Below are 14588 nucleotides of genomic sequence, written 5' to 3' on the forward strand. Positions count from 1 at the left end.
TACATACATTTAAAAATGTTGCTGATTGTCTCATTGATGCTCTTTATAGCAAAAGAAAAACATGTTTTTCCTGGTCCCAGGTCTGATGTAGGATCAGGCATTGCGTTGAGCTGTCTCCTCTTTCCCCAATGATTAATTTCTTTTTTTTTCTTTTTTTTTTTTTTGAGACGGAGTCTCGCTGTGTCACCCAGGCTGGAGTGCAGTGGCCGGATCTCGGCTCACTGCAAGCTCCGCCTCCCGGGTTCACGCCATTCTCCTGCCTCAGCCTCCTGAGTAGCTGGGACTACAGGTGCCCACCACCTCGTCCAGCTAGTTTTTTGCATTTTTTAGTAGAGACGGGGTTTCACTGTATTAGCCAGGATGGTCTCGATCTCCTGACCTCGTGATCCGCCTGTCTCGGCCTCCCAAAGTGCTGGGATTACAGGCGTGAGCCACCGCGCCCAGCCTTAATTTCTTTAAATTTTTTTATTTTTAATTTTTGTGGGTACATAGAATATGTATATATTTATGGAGTACATGAGATGTTTTGCTATAGGCATGCAATGCATAATAACCACATCATGGAGAATGGGGTATTCATCCCCTCAAGCATTTATCCTTTGTGTTACAAACAATCCATTTATATTCTTTTAGTTATTTTCAAATGTACAATTAAGGTGACTATAGTCACCCTCCCCATGATTAATTTTATCATAGGGCACCAGGCATGATTTTTCTAAAGTGCAAATGAGATCAAGTCACTTTCCTGTTCTACACCTCTGGTGGTTTCCCATCACACCCAGAATAAAAACCAACACTATTTAGACATGCCCCAGCCTCTTGGTCCCACAAGTGGGCACCACGCTTCCTCATGCCCACTTATTCTCCACCCACATTCTGTTCCTCTCACAGGTCAAGCTTGCCTTTGACTTTGGGTCTCTATACTAGGCTCCTTATGCCTGGAATGTCTTCCCCTGACCTTTGCATGGCTAACTCTTCTTGTCACTCCTCAGAGAAGGCTTCTCTGATCACCAGGTTAAGTCAATCTCTTTTATATCACCTGATTTTGCTATCACTTACCACCATAAGATAGTTTCCTTGTTTATTTATTTGCTTATGTGTATAGTATGCTTCCTCCTACAAGAAGATAAGTGCAATGGAGCAAGGACCTTGCCTATCTTATCTTCCTTTCCTAGAACAATGCATGGCACATTGTTGACATTCAACAAATATTTCTGCTTGAATAAATGAAATACAGGGTAAGTACTCTTATCCCCAAGGTTAAGAAGTTTAGTTAGCAGAAAATGCCATATTACACACATCTTAAACATTGTGTGGCCTGCAAACAAACACTGAAAATTCCGGTACGACCTCATTTGCAAAACTCATTTTCCTTATCCACATTTCAATACTCAGAGTTGTGTGATGGGTTATGGTTTAGACCTCTCACCTTTCTTCCCTGCTGCTGTGGGAGCCTACTATATACTAACTTATATGCTTTTCACAAAATAGCTGTGTACTGCAGACACCAGCCACTACTCAGATGTTCCATATATATATATATATATATATATATAAAGAGACACATAGATATTTATTATGAGAAATTGGCTCATATGATTATGGAGACTTGTAAGTCTCAGCACCTGCAGGCTGAGTCAACAAGCAGGAGACTGAGAAGAGCCAATGGGGTGGCTCCAGTTAGAAAGCTGACAGGCTCGAGAACCAAGAAGAGCCAACATTTTAGTTTAAGCATGAAGGCAAAAAGAAGACAATGTCCTAGTTCAAGGGCAGTTGGGCAGGAGAAATTCTCTCTTACTTAGAGGAAGGTGAGCCTTTTGGTTCTCTCTATTTAGGCCTTCAACCAATTGGATGAGGTACAATCATGTCAGGAAGTACAATCAGATTTATTCAGTCTACTGATTCAAGTGTTAATCTCATCCAAAAACATCCTTCCAGAAACACCCAGGATAATGTGTGAGCAAAAATCTGGGCACACTGCAGCCCAGTTAAGTTATACATATATTCACCATCACACAGGGTTCTGTCACCTTCCTTCTAATGTTTTCTTGGGCTAATTTCACACCCTCATTAAACCCAGTTACTCTCCAAATACCTGTCAAGCAATGAGGTTCTTCAATGCAACTCCTTTCAATTGTTCATTGTACTGTGGTCAATTGCAGTCTCACCTAATAATAACAGCACTGGGTACTTAATATTTGTCAGTTGTTGTGTTGAGTGCTTTAGCAAAGTCATCTCATTTAATCTTCACAAAAAACATGATGTGGGGACTACTATTGCCCTCATGTTGCAAGTGAGGGAATTAGGGCTTAGAGAGGATAAATCACTTGCTCCAGGCTTCACAGTGGGTGAACAGAAGAATAGCATTAGAACCTAGGTTTTTCTGTTCACATAGCCCATGATCTTTTAAAATACATTTTGATCTTTTATGTTCTTCAAATTTTTTACATTTTATTCCGAAAACTTTAAGTCTTCATTGTTTTCTTCTGTAACTCATGCTCTTACACCACTGCCTTCTAAAGCATCACGTAATTAAGGAAATAACTATATATAAGGGAGAGTAGGAGCAAGGAGTACTCACACCGTTGATGAGGAGTTAGGAAAGCATCACAGAAGTGGGCAGCTAAGCAGAGCCATGAGGTTGCTTAGTGGTTTGCAAGAGAAAAGGGTGGCAGACTATGAAAGCTGAGGAAATACGTGCACGAAGGGTAGAGGGATGCAGAACATAGCAAATGCAGAGGGCAACAAGGAGCTTGGCCTTGCTTCAAAGTGCCAGGAGGGAAGAGTCAAGAGATGACGCCGAACAGGTAGGCAGGAACCAGAACACCATGAGGTGAGACTGTACTGTCCAACATAAGGAGAGAGATATGGTCAGATGATATTGTTGAAGGTCCCTCCAGAGCATGCAGGAGGATGAAGGTGGCTTGGGTGGGGAGCGTCTTAGAGACAGGAAGGCATTGAGGGATGGAAAGGATGGTCACCTCCATTCTTCACAGAATTAGAAACAACAACTTTAAAATTCATATGGAACCAAAAAAGAGCCCATATAACCAAGACAATCCTAAGCAAAAGGAACAAAGTTAGAGGCATCACAGTACCCGATTTCAAACTATACAACAAGGCTACAGTAACCAAAACATCATTGAACTGATACAAAGTCAGACACATGGAGCAATTGGACAAAATAGAGAACTCAGAAATAATACAGCACATCTACAACCATCTGATCTTTGACAAACCTGCCAAAGGCAAAAAATGGGGAAAGGATTCCCTATTGCATAAGTGGTGCTGGGAGAACTGGCTAGCCATATGTAGAAAATTGAAACTGGACCCCTTCCTTACACCTTATACAAAAATTAACTCAAGATGGATTAAAGACTTAAATGTAAAACCCAAAACTATAAAAACCCTAGAAGAAAATCTAGGCAATACCATTCAGGACATAGGCACAGGCAAAGATTTCATGATGAAAATGTCAAAAGCAATTGTAACAAAAGCAAAGCATGACAAATGGGTTCTAATTAAACTAAAGAGCTTCTGCACAGCAAAAGAAACGATCATCAGAGTGAACAGCCAACCTATAGAGTGGGAGAACATTTTTGCAATCTATCCATCTGATGAAGGTCTAACATCCAGAATCTACAAGGAACTGAAACTAATTTAAAAGAAGAAAAAAAACCATTAAAAAGTGGGTAAAAGACATGACCAGACACTTTTCAAAAGAAGACATCTATGCGGCCAATAAAACTATGAAAAGAAGCTCAATGTAACTGATCATTAGAGAAATGCAAATCAAAACCACAATGAGATACCATCTCATGGCATTCAGAACGGCAATTATTAAAAAGTCAAGAAATGGCAGATGCTGGCAAGGCTATGGAGAAATAGGAACACTTTTACACTGTTGGTGGGAATGTAAATTAGTTCAACCATTGTGGAAGACAGTGTGGTGATTCCTCAAAGACCTAGAACCAGAAATACCATTTGACCCAGCAGGCCCATTACTGGGGATATACCCAAAGGAATATAAATCATTCTGTTATAAAGATACATGCACGCATATGTTCATTGCAGCACTATTCATAATAGCAATGACATGGAATCAACTGAAAAGCCCATGTCTTTTGACAGACTGGATAAAAAATTGTGGTACATGTACACCATGGAATACTATGCAGCCATAAAAAGGAATGAGATCATGTCCCTTGCAGGGACATGGATAGCGCTTGAAGCCATTATCCTTGGCAAACATAGGGCAGGAACAGAAAACCAAACAATGTATGTTCTCACTTATAAGTGGGAGCTGAACAATGAGAACACATGAACCTAGGGCAGGGAACAACACACACTGGGGCTTGGGGTAGGGTTGGAGGGAGGGGGAGCATCAAGATAAATAGCTAATGCATGCTGTGCTTAATACCTAGGCGATAGGTTGACAGGTGCAGCAAACCACCATGGCACATGTTTACCTATGTAACAAATCTGCACGGACTGCATCTGTATCCCAAAATTTTAAATTAAATTAAAAAGAAAAGAAAACCTAGTCATCTCTCTTGGTGAGCTCTAAAGGAAAGCATACTGCAGCAATCTGTGATGCTGTGTGGTCAGATAAGCTCAAATAGACTGTTTAGGAATACACACAGTGGGAAGTCATATCCACTGTCCCCTCACTGCCCTCCCAAGTTAACATAATTTAGCTAAGTCTCATCAGTTATATGAATTCATTATTTCACTCAGAAATGTATACTGAGTGCCTGCTTTTCCAGGCATTTTTCTTGGTGATGCAGGTACAGAGAGGAATCTAAGGTGTTTCTACCTTCAGGAAACTCACATTGCAGTAGGAAAAAGTTAAAAAAAAAAAAGACTTCATAAATAAAATACAGTTTCAGGTAGAGATAAGGGCTATAAAGAATAAAATAGGGTACAGTGAGTGAGTTTCTGGGCAAAAGATGGTGATTAGTTTAGAAGGGTGGTTAGGGAAGACCACTCTGAGAAAATGACATGCAGAAAAGTGAATTGAGGAAGGGAGTTCCTCAATTCATGTTCCACAGCACACGGAAAGACCCTGAGGCAGGAATGAGGTTGGTGTGTTCATGGAAGGGCAAAAGGCCAGGGTGCCTGGAGCAAGCTAGGAGGTGAGTACAGGGAGATGCAGTCAGAGAGAGAGAGGCTGGGCCAGGGCTTGGAGGTCAGGGTAAGGAGAAAAAGTCAGTGAGGACCAGCCTGGTAACAGAGGCCAAAAGAGCAGAAAGTCTTCTGAGCAGGGGCTGATTTCCTTGGAGGAAATCATCCATCCATCCTTGGAGGATGGATGTAACCAGAAAGACACGTTTTCTGGATGGGGAACAAATTCATCAGAGCAATATTCAGTATCCTGATTTAAAAATGACCTGGGAACTCTATAGCTGATGTTGATCTACCCTAACTTATTAATACTTTGTGTGAAATTTGAAAGGAAAGTAATTCCGTGAATTCCTCCAAGCTGCACTTTTTATGTATTCATTTCTTTCTTCTCTGTAGAAAGGAATAGACAAGGAGTTTTACCTACTGTTCACAGTCTTTGATGAGAATCTGAGCAGATATTTTGATGAAAACATTCAGAAGTTTATCTGGCATCCCTTCAGCATTGACAAAGAAGATAAAGAATTTGTGAAATCCAACCGAATGCATGGTATGACAAATGACTTTCCCTCCTGTAAATGAAAGGCTGACTTGCATTCGAAGTGAAAATGATTGGTGTGTTTTAATTATCTTAATTTGGGTTTCTTGGATATTGTTCTTGGTCACAAGTAAATTATTTCATGCCTTCAGCTTTAGATGGTATAGTGAAACCTCCCTATCTCTCAGAGATGTGAAATTTAATACTTCTAGAACACTTTATCAGCCTTAGATGAAGGAACACAAAATTTAAACTAGCGGCCCTGCGTGGTGGCTAACACCTGGAATCCCAGCACTTTGGGAGGCCAAAGTGGGCAGATCACGAGGTCCAGAGACTTAGCCTGGCCAATATGGTGAAACGCCATCTCTACTAAAAATACAAAAATTAGCTGGGCATGGTGGCACGCACCTCTAGTCCCAGCTACTCAGGAGACTGAGGCAGGAGAATCGCTTGAACCTGGAGGCAGAGGTTGTAGTGAGCCAAGATCGTGCCACTGCACCCAGCCTGGGTGACAGAGTGAGACTCTGTCTCAAAAACAAACAAATAAATAAATAAAATAAAATAAAATTTAAACTAGCCAAGTTCACAGTACATCATAAATGTAGAAAATTACTGACAAACTACTCTCCCTTGGGTTCACAATAACATCAAGTTGGAAAACCAAAGTGATAATAGGAGATAATCATTACATAGCAAAGTGTCTGTAATTAAGTAGTATGAATGACTTAATTAAGTAGTATGAGTGACTGGTGAGTGTTAATTTGTGAAATACCATCTGTTCCTATCCCAGATCTTCATTTGAGAGGAATTACTTAATTCTCTCTCCCTGTCTCTTTTTATCAAGTGTTACAATAGCAAACCACCTGCTAATTGCTTGTGAGTAACACAGGATGCTCATTACTCTTAGGCATATTACCTAAGGTAGCAGAGTAATGAAAGTCCAAACTCAGTGCCTGCAAGAGTGTGCAGTCAATAAAAGTGCCTGAAGCAAGTAACATAAGACAACAGGTGCTAACCTGCTTGTTTTAGGACCCAGCATAAAATCCATTTATTGCCTTTTAAAGCATTATGGAAGAATAACAAAATAGCCCTTAACCTCCTTTCCTTGCATGGAAGTGAAAAATAGTCCAAGGTTACAAGTGCCCCATGGCAACCAGGTCACAGACCCTATGGTCCCAGATGCTCATTTCCAACAGAGTCCCCTCTTGTGCCAATGGAAAGCACGGAGTAGTGCATTTTCAGTGTCATCTTCTACAAAAGGTTTTGCTGTAACTGAATAGGAATATTGCTTCCAAACTTCTCAGTAGAGAATAAAAAGGGGAAATTAAGGTAGAAATAAGGAAATATAGCAGTTTCTTGGTGGAGAAGCTAAATTGTAAAAGAAATTTATCATGAGAGGTCTTCATTTAAAAAAATAGTAAACAACTGAATGAACTACGTCAAATCCAGCCCCACCCTATTTTGGCAATGTGAAACTACTTTCATATTTAGAAATACAGTATGTAGTCCAGGCACAGTGGCTCGTGCCTGTAATCCCAGCACTTTGGGAGGTCAAGGTGGGAGGATCACTTGCGTCCAGGAGTTCAAGACCAGCCTGGGCAACATAGTGAGACCCCATCTCTACAGAAAATACAAAATTAACCAGGTATGGTGGTGTGCACCTGTAGTCCCAGCTGCTACTCAGGAGGCTGAGGTAGGCGGTAGGAGGATCTCTTGAGCCTGGGAGGTTGAGGCTGAAGTAAGTATAATGGCTCCACTGCACTCCAGCTTGGGCAACAGGGTAAGACCCTCTCTCTCTTTCAAAAAATAAAATAAATAAATAAATAAATACAGGATATATCGTTAAAACAAAGTTCAAGGAAAATAATGCACCTTAATTCAAATGTCACATTGATTATAAATTAAGTTCTAGCTTCAGTCTTGCTTGCAGGGAGTGGAAGGAAGAGAGCAACAAAGCCAAAAAGAAAGGGCCTGACATGGTACACAATGCTTTGTGTTGTGTTTATTATAGAGCCTGTATTCAAAACATGTTTGTTGAAAGAAAGAATCGATGAGTGAATGTTGTAGAAAAAGAGGCTTTAAACAAGCATTCCAAGGCAAGAGAAGATTCTTCACCAGCCAGTCAAGGACTGAATTTATTAGCACCTTGTTTTATACTCAGATCTCATTAACATTTGATGGATAAGATTTAGATCATTTATTTGCAAAGATATTATCAAAGTTTTTTTTTTTTCTTTTTCAGAAAATGTGGTGTTCTTCTCAGAAGCGCCAGAATTTCTTGGAATTTCTACTAATAATCCCAGATCTGAGTACAATTACCAAGCACCACTGGTTCTGCAGGCACAGAAATATTAGGATAGTACAAAAGTAATTGCGGTTTTTGCCATTACTTTCAATGGCAAAAACTGCAATCACTTTTGCACCAACCTAATGAAAAGTAGTTTTATTTGATAATGGGATTATAACAGAAGGTCATTCATGTGCATGATAATAGTTCTGTCCTGCTATAGGCTTAGTAGAGAGTAGGAGGGGGGTAGAAATATTTTTTCAAGAGACATCAAGCATGAGACACAGTTATGTGCATTCACCAGTTGGACATTGCTGTTATGTCATGGCATTCATCCCCATAGGGTGAGAATGTGGTTTCTAAATTCTTCTCAAGGATTGGGGTTGATGTCAAAGATAAAAACAATTTGCCACTCTGGAAGCACAGAGGGTCTTCATATCTAACTAATCATTATTAATAAAGTCCCTCCAGTAATTGTGTTGGGGTAAAAAAGTACAAGTTATCATAAAGCAAATTTATTTACTCAAAGGCTAACCTCATATAAGCTTAAGTACTCCCTAAGAAAAGCCCTCTCCACTGAATACACATGCACACATACTGTCGATTAAAAAAATATTTCAAATAATGCTGAATCCATGTAATCAGTAAAAGCGTGTCTGATAACTTCTAGAATCAAATGCAAAGCCCACTGGCAAATGAGGGTCTTGTAGAATTCAGTGAATTAATAACTGAGGAAGAGACATTTAACAAGGGAGATCATAGGAAATAACCTCAAAAGAAAAAGATTTTCATAGCAAGAGCCTTAGAGAAGAGTATGGGGAAATTATTTCATAAACAATCTGATTTATCCCTTAGTCATTCTTAGAACTAGTGTTCTTGCATATGTGTTGTTAAAGACAACATTTTAATAATTTCCGTATATTTTCATTATTCATTGTTAATTTTGGTCTCCATTTTAAGTGGATTCACCATGTGGCTTTTCCCTGGTACTGTTTATTCTCTGAAAACAAGGATCTTTTGTAAACAGTTGACATATTTGAAGCTCCCCTGCTCGATACACACTGATAATTTTTCACTATCTTTCTTCCATTTAGCTGTTAATGCCTACATGTACGGCAACCAGCCAGGCCTAAACATGTGTAAAAAAGATAGAGTTTCCTGGCATCTGATTGGATTGGGCACTGACACCGACATGCATAGAATTGTTTTTCAAGGGAACACCATCCACCTACGAGGGACTCACCGAGACTCCCTGGCCCTGTTTCCCCACGTGGCCACAACAGCATTCATGCAGCCGGACCACGCAGGTAAACTTGCTGGGTCCATCTCAGGTGACCAGATTTCTACCTTCAGGCTCATCCACTTACAGTCCTCCCGCAGAAGAAATTGGCAGACTTTGTGCACTTCAAGTGGTGTAGAAATAGATATAGTCTTGATTAGAATCAGAGAATCCTGAATTATTAGTCCAAACACATAGTATAAGGGACAGAGGGGAAATATCTAAAATAGCATCCACAAAACAGAAGTGGAAGCCCTCTAAAGTCTTTGCTGCATAAATCCTAGGAGAATGTTTTGATTCACAGTCCATAAAAATTCAGCCCTGATAAAGTGGACTTGTTTTGCTCTCATTGAGCATGAACATAATTTCAGTTGCTTCTCTGAAGCATCTACCAGTTATGGACATCCCAGTGGACACTTCCAGATTATAGATGTAGGCATAATTGCAGCCTGGTCTCTCTTCCATAGGTACTGATAACTGCCTTTTGATTGGGGGGCTTCTGTTTTCATTCTGTTGGGCACCCTTGGTTTTCTCACAGGGCAATCTGCATTGGGTCTGGAATTTATGGAGACCCCTGTATAATGCCAGTACCTGGAACTTCTTCTCTTAGAGATTCCAAGTTGATAAGATAATTGGGGCGTTTTCATAAAAGATCTAGAGCAACACATGGTAGCATACGCTAATCATGCATGAAAAGTGAGGAGAACAAGCCCTATAGATATTGAACATGTTTTTCCAATCCCATTTTTTCATCAGTCTTAGCAAGAAACCAATATGCTACCTAAGATGAGTACTTGCTATTTACTAATGGATGTTCTACTTCTTTGCTTTCCACTGGAACTGCAGTTTAGATGTCTTCATGTCATCAGTTAAGAACTTAAGGTTTGGGCTTCAAAATCTTTGCCTAAGGACTGCCTGAGACTAGGAGCTCCATAGTCTTTTCTATGTGAACTTTTCCTAGTGTCCAATCTCTGTACATTAGTATAGTTGATCAATTATGAATTACTCAAATCAAGGGATGCCTTGGACACAACTTTTTTTTAAATACACTCTTCAAGACCAAAGAGAGGAGGGGATTGGGAAATAGCCAAATCATTTTAATCCATAGAAATAGGCACTCAAAGTTAGAGCTGCCCAGAATGATTTTAGAGATGGAGCTACTTATTCTAGTGCTTTGATTATTACTCCATATGTCCTATAGGTTTCTAAAGAGCTTCACAACAATGTTTTCCAGTTTATGTTTGGTGATAAGCATAAATCTATGACTGCTTAAAAGCTTAGCCATTTTACCAAATTCCTGTCCCTTACCTATAAGTCAAGAAGGAGGGTGTTCAAAAGTGGGTAGAGTAGACTATAGGCTGCAACTCAAACATTTCCATGTTCTTCTATTTTTATTATCATTATTACTAATTTTCTTTTCTTCTTCATGCTACCTTGTGTAAGATCCTCTTTGTTCTTAGAGGAGACAATTCCTCAACTATTGAAGTGCCATGATCAACACATAAACAATAGGCTGCCTGGAAAAAAACAAATGCAGAGACAGTCTTTCCAAGTCTGTCTTCAAAGGTGTCTTCTCTGTGGTTTTGTATAAAGACCCTTCCTCATGTGTCCTCATCAGTGCCTGGGTGTGCGTGGGTACCCACTTAATCAACCCATTGAGTTTTTGCTCATCTAAAAGGAGTAACTTGGCGATGGTTAGACAACAGACTTACATGTATAGCAAGATAGAAGATACCTCTGTACATTGTAGAAGGTTAAAGAAAGGCACACTCCTCCCTCACCTCTAAAAACAGAGGCTACTAGAGAAAGGGAAGGAAGAGTTATTGATCTGATATTTTCATTGAGAGTGAATATCTTCAATAATTTTATTTGTCTTATGTGATTTTTATGGTGAGTTCAGTTAAGAAATATCTATCTGATGCCAATGCATCTAGAAAAATCAATCTAAAAATTACATAATTGTTGGTAGACATGATTGTTGGTATTATGTAGAAAAATTCAGTTGATTGATTTTCTGTTTCTGTTTCCTTTTCATTTGGCATTACGTAGATCTACCACTGGAGATGAGAAACTTCTTTGCTCAAGGGCTTAATGAAGTAATACACTTGGCTTTACCTTACATATTTATTGCACTTTAGAATTTATGAAATCGTTTAGGGCAAAATACTCATCAGAAATGTGGCTTAATTTGAACCTTGTCTAGGATAATCGTCCTACTGGTAATTAGTTGTTTTTAAACTGGGCTAGGTTAAGATAGTCATTGGTGGTTTTCCAGGAGTGACTGTCTTCTAATAGGTGTGTATTACAGGGGAGACCCAGAGAAGTCATTTCTTGGTAGCAATATTGTAAGTTTCTTTTTTTATTACAAATGAATTTTGGACAGGATCTTTCTCCCCACAGAAGTAAATATATTCAAAGTAATTTATTCCCCTTGGGGTCTGATTTTAAACTACTAGGCAACTGGTATTTTAAAAATCCACCTAACTGGTTATTTTGGAATAAAATATGCAGGTTTGCTAAAAACAGACCATCACCAACAAAAATACCGAGCACCACACTCAATGCCGAGCCATTTCTCTTGCAGGTATTTTTAAGGTGTTTTGTGCCACCATGCACCACCTCCTGAGAGGCATGGGTCAGATCTATGAGGTCAACACCTGTGACAACAGGGACCCTTCTGAGCAGCCACACGGGATGATAAGAACTTTTTACATCGCCGCTGAAGAGGTAGAATGGGATTATGCCCCTAACAAAAACTGGGAGTTCGAAAAGCAGCACTTGGACGCAAGAGGGGAAAGGTACCACAGGCGCCGCCGCCAGGGCTCTTCAGTGGGATCGCGCATGCTCCGTAGGTCTTTAGCAAGTGTGGCTCTCTACAAATTCCCAGGTTGTGTCTGCGCTGGTCACTATCACATGTAACTGGGACTCCTGAAAAATGAAAGTAGAAGAAAAGTTCTCTTCCCTTGGAAATCATACAGTCTAGAGTGGAAGTCTACATGCATTTATTAAATACCTACTATATGCTAGGCATTGTGCAATGTGCTGGTAAAACAGTGTGGAGGATAGAGAAGGTCCTTTCCCACACAGAATTCCTGGTCCACGGTAAGACTTTAGAACAAGTATATGGAGTGAGGCAGTCACTATGAGAGGGGAAGGGTAGAGTGCAGCAGGAGATATGACAGAAGCACACAGCCCTGTCTTGAGGAAAGGTAGGGAGAAGGCCGGTAATCAGGGGGTGCTTCTGGGAGGAAGTAGTCTGTGAGTTGGGACATGAAGAGTAGTCCACTTGAAGAGGAAGGAAGCATGTTTGTGGCAGAGGGAACAACCTATGTAAAGGCCTGGAGGTGAGGGAGAGCACATCATGTTCAACAGAGTAAATGTTTAGAATGACCAGAGCACAGAGCGTAGCGGGCCATTGATGGGAAATGAGGCCCAGGAGGTGGCAAAGGCAGATAGTGAGGCTTGAGAGTCAAATTGAGGAGTTTGGCAGTGGGAAATCATAAAAATGCTTGAAATCAACATGATTAAATGTATAGCTTAGGATCCCTCTGACTGCAGTGTGGAGAATAGAGGGCAAGGAGGAGTACAGGTGGCAGGGAGAATGGTTAGGAATAATTCCACCCAAGAAAGGTAAGTGATACAAGTGGCTGAGATGAGAATGCAAGCTCCCTCAGTGGAAGGAGATGGAAGGGGTGGGTCTCACTGTATTTTAGAGATAAAATTAATAGATTTAAAAAATCTGTCTTTTGTGATGATCTGCCTTGGCAATAGATGAAATGTACTATACATGTACGGTACACATACAATCTATCCTCGCTATTTGTAGATTCTGCTTTTGCAAATTTGCCTACTTGCTACAATTTATTTTTAACCCCAAAATCAATTCCTGTGACATTTTTGTGGTCATTTGCAGGTACATATAGGGTGGCAACATTTTATGTTGCCTGATGCACACATTTTCAGCTGAGGCCAAACAAGGAGTCTCTCTGCCTTCTTGTTTCAGCTCTCATACTGTAAACAAAATCCTTGTTTTCACACTATTTAGTGCCGTGTTGTTTGCATTTGTGTGCTTTATGTTGATGCTTTCACTGTTTAGAATGCCACCCTAAGCAGAGTGCTGAAGCAATGTCCTGAATGCAAGAAGCCTCTGATGTGCCTCATACATGTGAGAGGGACTTTGTTCCTGCATGAGTTATAGTGCTGTTGGCCGTTGAGCTCAGTGTTAATGAACTCAACAGTGTTAATGCTGTTGAGCTCAGCAATATATATTAAATAAAGTGTCTTTAAAAAGAAACAGACATAAAACAAGGTCATATGTTGATCAGTTGATGAAAATATTGTGACCAGAGGTTTGCAGGAACCTAACCCTATATTTCCCCTAGGAACAATGGTTCAGTCTTTATTAGTCCAGTTATCACAATGACTTCTAGAACATAACTAGGGTGAAGAACAAGTATCAACTGTATCTATCTATATATGTATATGGGTGTATGCACAATACATGACTACAGTCCTTCTTGAGATCTTTCAAAGTGGAAAATATTACCATGTACAGAAAGGTGCAAATGAAATCTGGAGAAACTCAGGGTGGTAGAGGGTGGATGTGTGTGTGTGTGTGTGTGTGTGTGTGTGTGTGATGACACACACAAGCAGATGCATGTGTGTAAGGTTAGATGGTCCCAGAAGAGAGGTGCAACCTCAAAGGATCCTTAGGAGTCTCTGAGGTTGGCCCTACTCAGTGCTTCGCAGAAGATTACAACAGTGATTTCCAAGGGTGGGCCATGAACTGGTGCTGGGCTGCCCATATCAGAACTCAAGGAGCTTTAAAGTGCAGATTCCTGGCCTCACTCCCAGAAAGTCTGGTGCAAAAGGCCAGCTCCCCAGGGAGCACTTGATCACAGCCAGGTTTGGGGAGCACTTCTCCAGAGTACTCCTGAATCACTTAGAAGCACTCAAAGCTTTTCTGCTTTCTGACAACTTTAATTTCTGATGCTTCTGATTTGCAGACACGGAGATATATTTATGAACCGCACTGAAAATTGGATTGGCTCTCAGTACAAGAAGGTGGTTTACAGGGAATACACGAATGGAGAATTTGTGGAGATCAAAGCCCGACCACCACGAGAGGAGCACTTAGAACTCCTGGGTATGGCACAGATTTCAGGCGTGCACTGTCAGCCCCAAGCATGTGCATACACACACACTCATGTGTTCTGTTAGACTTGTGGCTGAGAAAGGATAGAAGAAACAGAGTAGCTTGACTGCATTCCTCCAACTGCAATATTTTCCTGCTCTACCATTATCAGGGAGTGTGCTGAGTGCTCAACTCATATAAAAAATAGTCATAATAAGACTATCAGATA

The 14588-nt window shown here is 40.4% G+C and overlaps 1 protein-coding gene across 2 annotated transcripts in view; it reads left to right on the top strand.

Moving 5' to 3' along the window:
- HEPHL1 (hephaestin like 1) overlaps positions 1–14588 on the top strand; it is a 79612-nt gene that overhangs the window by 49823 nt on the left and 15201 nt on the right. Inside the window, exons 10-13 of one of the 2 annotated variants that reach the window (XM_033207843.1) lie at positions 5521–5671; positions 9041–9277; positions 11810–12023; positions 14232–14371. In XM_033207843.1, the coding sequence (XP_033063734.1) occupies positions 5521–5671; positions 9041–9277; positions 11810–12023; positions 14232–14371 (742 nt within the window). The remainder of the gene's footprint in view (positions 1–5520; positions 5672–9040; positions 9278–11809; positions 12024–14231; positions 14372–14588) is intronic. The other variant, XM_033207844.1, reaches the window with a different exon arrangement.

This window comes from Trachypithecus francoisi, unplaced genomic scaffold (assembly GCF_009764315.1).
Source record: "Trachypithecus francoisi isolate TF-2019V2 unplaced genomic scaffold, Tfra_2.0 Lachesis_group8, whole genome shotgun sequence".
Lineage (NCBI taxonomy): Eukaryota > Metazoa > Chordata > Mammalia > Primates > Cercopithecidae > Trachypithecus > Trachypithecus francoisi.